At 30.6% G+C, this 6,913-nt stretch overlaps 1 protein-coding gene across 1 annotated transcript; it reads left to right on the forward strand.

Moving 5' to 3' along the window:
* The first annotated feature begins 674 nt into the window (after positions 1-674).
* On the forward strand, positions 675-3,169 carry LOC140958724 (heat stress transcription factor A-6b-like). Its single transcript, XM_073416291.1, has 2 exons — positions 675-1,273; positions 2,263-3,169. Exons 1-2 carry the CDS (start codon positions 974-976, stop codon positions 2,980-2,982), a joined length of 1,020 nt encoding a protein of 339 aa, XP_073272392.1. The 5' UTR covers positions 675-973; the 3' UTR covers positions 2,983-3,169.
* Positions 3,170-6,913: the final 3,744 nt, after the last annotated feature.

Here is a 6,913-nt window from a genome sequence, read left to right on the forward strand (position 1 = left end):
AAAATGGTCATATCTAGAAAATTAGAGCTTTGAGTTTAATCTCCTACTTATGCATGTGACAAAATAATATAGTATACTTTAATTACTATTGTTTTGGACTTCATTTTATGCTATATAAACTCACCCATGAATAAATTAAATTTAATTATATTTTTTTTATGAATTTGATAATCTAGTCAGTGAATTTCATATCTATTTTTAATGTTTGGATGGATTTTAAACCCACACATTTGTTATTTTTGCAGATGTAACGATAATTGTTTGGATGAATTTCAGGTCCACACAATTGTCAATTTATGTAAATGTAATGATAATTGTTATTAGTTCGAAAAATCTCAAGATAGATATCATTTCAAATTCATTTTTTTTTAAATATTTTTCTAAAACACCTTAAGTTGGACATCATTTCAAATTTATTTTTCAAACCAAAAAAAAAAATCTCTTAATTCAAGCACAAGCTAAGTGTATTTATGGGTTTATGTATACTTAATTCTCAGCATAAAATTTATGAAATATAAAACATCAATTATTTCAAATATACATCATAACTACTTAATCAATCAATTTTTTAATATATTTAAAGTATTCAACACTTGCCTTATAATAATATATAAAATAATGCATGTTGCCATTAAAATATTCAACACCTTGTTCTATTTAAATCTTCTCTCCATCTTTCCCTGAAACCTAGCCCCATTCATTTCCACTCTTTCATCGGCTCCTAATTGTTCACGTCTATTTTGAAACCAGGAGTGATTGAATCCATTCAATTTTCTTGTTACTCGTAGTTTCATCTTAATCTTCTTGTTTCATCTAGTTACCATATATCGTATTGGTTCTTGTTTTCGAATTAAAATTCTTGATGATCTTCTGTTAAAACCCTTTTAACCTCAAGATTTGAACGAAGAAAAAAAACAGTCAATAAAAGAAGGGATAACTGATCTTGTTACATCAGAAAATCCCTAAAAATATTATGAATTTTTCTATAGATTTCATAAAGGAGGAGTATGTTGGATCAAGTTCAAAACTATACTGGGATAACGAGGATCTCATCCCTCAGCCAATGGAGGCTTTACAAGAGACCGGTCCTCCACCATTTCTCAGCAAAACTTATGATTTCGTGGACGATCCAAGTACGAATAAAATCGTTTCGTGGAGTTGCGGTAACAATGGTTTCATTGTTTGGGATCCTCAAACATTTGCCACGAATCTTCTTCCAAAGTACTTCAAGCACAAAAATTTCTCCAGTTTTGTGAGGCAGCTTAATACTTATGTGAGTAATATTAATTCTAAGTTTTATCTCTTTCTCAAAAATTTGTTTGAAGATTTTATTTTATTTTATTTTAAAAAAATCTTAGCTCATCTCATTCAGTACAAGTTCGATCCATATATATCTAGTCTAGTATAAAGTTTTATGGGAAGATTTATTAAGTATATGTGAATTGAAGAACTGGAAACTTACTTGAAAAATCTTTTGGTACGCTTATGTGAACAACATTCTCTCTTTTTTGCAATTTATTTCATAATGTATATTTTTTTAGTATAAGTTCGATCCATATCTAGGTAGAAAAGTTCGATTAAATATGTCAATGGATCCAAGTACGAAATTAATCGTTTTGTGGAGTCGAGGTAGCAATAGTTTCATTGTTCGGGATCCTCAAACATTTTCCATGAATCTTCTTCCAAAGTATTTCAAGCACAATAATTTCTCTAGTTTTGTGGGGGCAGCTTGACACTTACGTGAGCAATTGTCTCCCTTTTTCTCAATTTGTTTCATAATGGTTTTTTTCCGATAAAATAAATAGTAGTACCTTTAATTAATTTAGTATAATTTCGATCCACATCTAGGTATAAAATTTTTATTATTTATGTCTGTGATATATCCTTCATATTTGCTCATGATTTTCTTGTTATAGTTGATATAAGAGTACTTATAACTAGTTGTGTAGATTGCATTGTGTTAGTTTAATTATTTGTGATTCTAGATGTTAAAAATCATTTCGATTTAATTGATGGAATTTGATTACTGAAAACATATATAATTATTCCCATGTAATTTATATGAAGGAATTAATTCTTATTGTAAAGCTTCTTAATTAAATTTTGTAAAATGGATTTTTATGCAAAGAACCCGATGCTTAGAGTTTTCATCAAATTCTGCATTCTATACTGAAAATTTATGATTTTTGCAATATTCCACAAGATTTCTAGGCCTTCTCTATTATGAATATAAGAATATGAATAAATGTATTAATGTTCCAGGGCTTTAGGAAGGTTCATCCAGATAAGTGGGAGTTTGCAAATGAGGGGTTCTTAAGGGGACAAAGGCATCTTCTAAAAGACATTGTAAGGAGAAAGACTCAATATTCAAGTTCTCAAATGTTGATTAATCAAAGTCTAGGCTCGTGTGCGGAGGTGGGAAGTTCTGGATTTGATGAAGAAATTGATCGGTTGAGGCGTGACAAACAACTTCTAGCAACAGAATTAGTGAAACTTAGGCAGCAGCAACAAATCACTTTATCATGCCTTAGAACAATGGAACAAAGGCTAAGAGATACAGAAATGAAGCAAAAACAAACTATGAGTTTCTTGGAAAAAGCTATACAAAGCCCCACTTTCTTGCAACGAATATTGCGGCAAAAAGACGAGAAGAAAGAGCTTGATGAAGTAATAAGCAACGAAGGGAGAAGAAGAATAATAGACCATACCTCGAACAATGTTGGTCTTGAAGAACTAGTTTTTCAAGAGGGGGAATGTACTAATTTAGGCCAAGAAAGTATGGAATACGTATACAAAAATGACTTTGGAAGTGAACAATTTGGGGATGACAACTTATATGTTAAGCTAGAGCCACAAGAGTATGGTGAAATTACAAGATTTGGTGATTTGGAGCTTGAGAAATTGGCATTGAGTATGCAAAAAACCTCAAATGATTCCTCAAATGATTATGGAGGAAAAATATTTGGAAAAGGGGCATTATAAGCCAGTGATGAAGGGTATTGGGAAGAATGGTTAAATGAAGGTACTGATGAAATTGGGACCTTTGGTACTGAGGAGCGCTCGTGTGCATGATTTGGCTGAGCAAATTGGGATTCTTGGGTTCAAACCTAATATAGACAACAAAAGATTTAATTTATAGCTTATGATTTTTTGGCTCATAAATGTAACATATTTGTGCATTGCACCTTTGGGTTCGACTATTTGCTAAAATTCGATAATACATTTATTTCTAATTGCGGTATTATGTTGGGGTTTTCTAATATATTATAGGATCTCACATGACCAAATGATTTTGGGTCCTTGTTGGATTAACCCTAAAAGCATTAATGCGTCGTCCCTCTATCTTAAGGAGGAATATTGTATCATGTCTTTTTAGTATAAAAAAAAGGATGTTTCAATTTCCCTCAGGCCTAATTTAATTATTTAATACATTAATTTTAACATAATAATCTTATCTATTGACCAACTTACGAGGGGAAAATTATTATTTTTTTCCGGAACTTGCACGTTTTTCATTTTTAATTTGATGCATGTTGATTACGGTCTTAGTATATTAATTTGTAGATTTTATTTATTTTAGTTATTTTTATCAGAATACTGACGTGACGATGAAAATGATGAATTGTCATGAAAAATTGTCAATGTTGAGACATACATTGCTAACGTGTTCGATATTATGTCAACACTCCGATTAAAAAAATAAAACAAAAACATAAATTATTGGACTTAGACCTTGAATTAATAGATAACATGGATAAATGTGCAATGTAAACATATATATATATATATTAATTTCCCCAACTTATTAGTAAGTTTTTCAAATTTTATTTTGTTTGTATATTTATTCATATATTTTCATTTTGCGTAATTTAATTTAACTTGATTTTTTTGCTATGAATGCAGCTAGAGTACTTATTATTTTCCTATAATAACAATTGTGATTGATCATCATTAGAACTTTGAGATGGTCTCACGAATCTTTATTTGTGAGACATGTCAACCCTATCGATATTCACAATAAAAAGTAATGTTTTTAATATAAAAAGTAATACTTTTTTCATGGATAACCCAAATAAGATACATGTCTCACAAAATACGATCCGTGAGACCATCTCATACAAGTTTTTGCCTCGAACTTTAGATTATTTAAATTTGTCTTCTATATATATTGCAGAAAAAAAAAAATATAGTACAACAAAATGAGGGTACCATTTAAAAAAAATGTTAACTTGACAATATAATTGCTGATATGATATCGAAAATCTTTATTGAATCCAACTCATTTTTCCAAGGAAAATATTAGGAAGCACAAATTTATCCTTTCCACGCATCTTCTGCAGATAGCTTCATCTCTCAAACCACTGTGGCCTTTGTTTCTCTTTGACAAATAATGAATTAAGAGTGTTGTTCATTGATTGCGATTGTCTTATANACTCATTAAACAAGTCAAATTCGAAGAATTTCTTGATGATCATATTGATCATAAAAGTTAAAAAGACACACACATATATATAAAGAATTTCTTTAAATTTGGATATAAGCACGAATATATATTAAAAGAATTTTTTTAAAAAGAAAACTAATGTGCACTTGTTAACACACACACACACACACACACACACACACATGTTTAATCGTTATAATTTCACTCCCAAAAAATTAGTTTATCTTTTTATCTTTGACGTAACAGATACGCGTCCTATATTAATTGGTTGAAGAGATCTTCTGTTTTTTTTTTAAAAAAAAATTATAAATTATTATTATTATTATATTTTTTAAAAATAGCACCTGTCCCTCATCAAATGGCTAGACGTCTGTATCCTAAATAATATACTCTTGGACATGAGAAATCTTTGTATCGGCAAAGATTCGTCTTGTTGAAACAAGTCACGCTTTTTCCCCTCCAAAGAGGAAAAAGGGAAAACAAAATTATCTTGCAATTGCTTCAATTCCCTCGTCTTTTTTTTTTCCCCTAAATAATAATAATAAGTATTCTAATTTTTTTTTAAATTTCCTTTTTTTTTATAAATATGTATAAAATTATTACATTAAAATGGAGTAAAAAAATTATGGATCTGTTGTGAAAATGTAAAAATTTACGGTAAAAAGTAAAACTCTCAAACTATCAAAATTATCACACTACACACTTTATAATATTTTTCTCTCAACTCAATTGTGATTTTCTTCACAAATGAGAGATCTATTTATAGAAAATTTTTACAAATAATCCAAAAATAAATTACATCATTAACTTCATCATCACACACAAATTTCAATATTTAACACCTAATTTTACCTAATTTTCAACATTCAAATATTCAATACACACATTTTAAATATTATTTTTCAACACTCCTCCTTGTGATGATGATCATAATGATTGTCTTCATTACGTGTTTTTATACTGCCTCGTTAAAAACCTTACTAAGAAAAACCCATTGGGATAAAAACCATAGTAAGGGAAAAAGAGTGCAGTCACGTAAACTCCCCCTCATGTTGACACGAACAATTCTTCACAAATTTCGTAGATTGCGCATCCCAATATTATATATGTGCTTTCTGAATATTGTCGTAGGGAGTGCCTTTGTGAAGAGATCTGATGAGTTTTCACTTGATTGAATGTGACGAACATCAATACATTTATTCTTCTCAAGCTCCTTGGTGAATGCGAAGAACTTAGGAGGAATATGTTTAGTTCTGTCGCTTTTTATGTATCCTTCTTTCATTTGAGCAACACATGCAGCATTATCTTCATATAGTATCACAGGCTTCTCGTCGAATGATAATCCGCATGAGATTTGGATATGTTGAGTCATTGATTTTAACCACACACATTCACGGCTTGCTTCATGTAGTGCAATAATCTCGGCATGATTTGATGAAGTTGTTACAAGTGTTTGTTTCTGTGAACGCCAAGAAATTGCAGTGCCTCCACGAGTAAATACATATCCAGTTTGAGAACGTGCTTTGTGTGGATCAGATAAGTATCCAGCATCGGCATAACCAATTATACTTGGATTAGCATCTTTTGAATACAAAAGTCCCAAGTCTGTCGTTCCTCGTAGATAACGGAATATATGTTTAATTCCGTTCCAATGTCTCTTTGTTGGATATGTGCTAAATCTTGCCAATAAATTTACGGCAAAAGATATATCAGGCCTTGTACAATTTGTAAGATACATAAGGGCACCGATAGCACTTAGATATGGTACTTCTGGACCAAGAATATCTTCATCATCTTCACATGGACGGAATGGATCCTTTTCTATGTTTAATGATCTAACAACCATTGGAGTACTTAAAGGATTTGATTTGTCCATATTAAAACGTTTAAGGATCTTTTCTGTATAATTTGTCTGGTGAACAAATATTCCACATTCTTTTTGTTCAATTTGTAAACCCAGACAATACTTGGTTTTTCCAAGATCCTTCATTTCAAATTCTTCTTTCAAGTATGACACAACTTCTTGAATTTCCTTATTTGTTCCAATGATGTTTAAATCATCAACATATACAGCAATAATTACGCATCCGGATGTTGTTTTCTTAATGAAAACACAAGGGCATATTGAATTATTTACATATCCCTTTTTCATCAAGTGATCACTTAGCCTATTATACCACATTCTGCCGGATTGCTTCAACCCATATAATGATCTTAGTAATTTCACAGAATAACATTCTCTGGGTTTTGAACTTTGTGCTTCAGGCATCTTAAATCCTTCAGGGATTTTCATATATATATTACTATCAAGTGATCCATATAAGTAGGCTGTAACAACATCCATAAGACGCATTTCTAAATTTTCAGATACTGCCAAGCTAATCAAATACCGAAACGTAATTGCATCCATCACAGGAGAATACGTTTCTTCATAATCAATTCCAGGCCTTTGAGAAAAACCTTGTGCAA

This window comes from Primulina huaijiensis, chromosome 2 (assembly GCF_012295235.1).
Source record: "Primulina huaijiensis isolate GDHJ02 chromosome 2, ASM1229523v2, whole genome shotgun sequence".
NCBI lineage: Eukaryota > Viridiplantae > Streptophyta > Magnoliopsida > Lamiales > Gesneriaceae > Primulina > Primulina huaijiensis.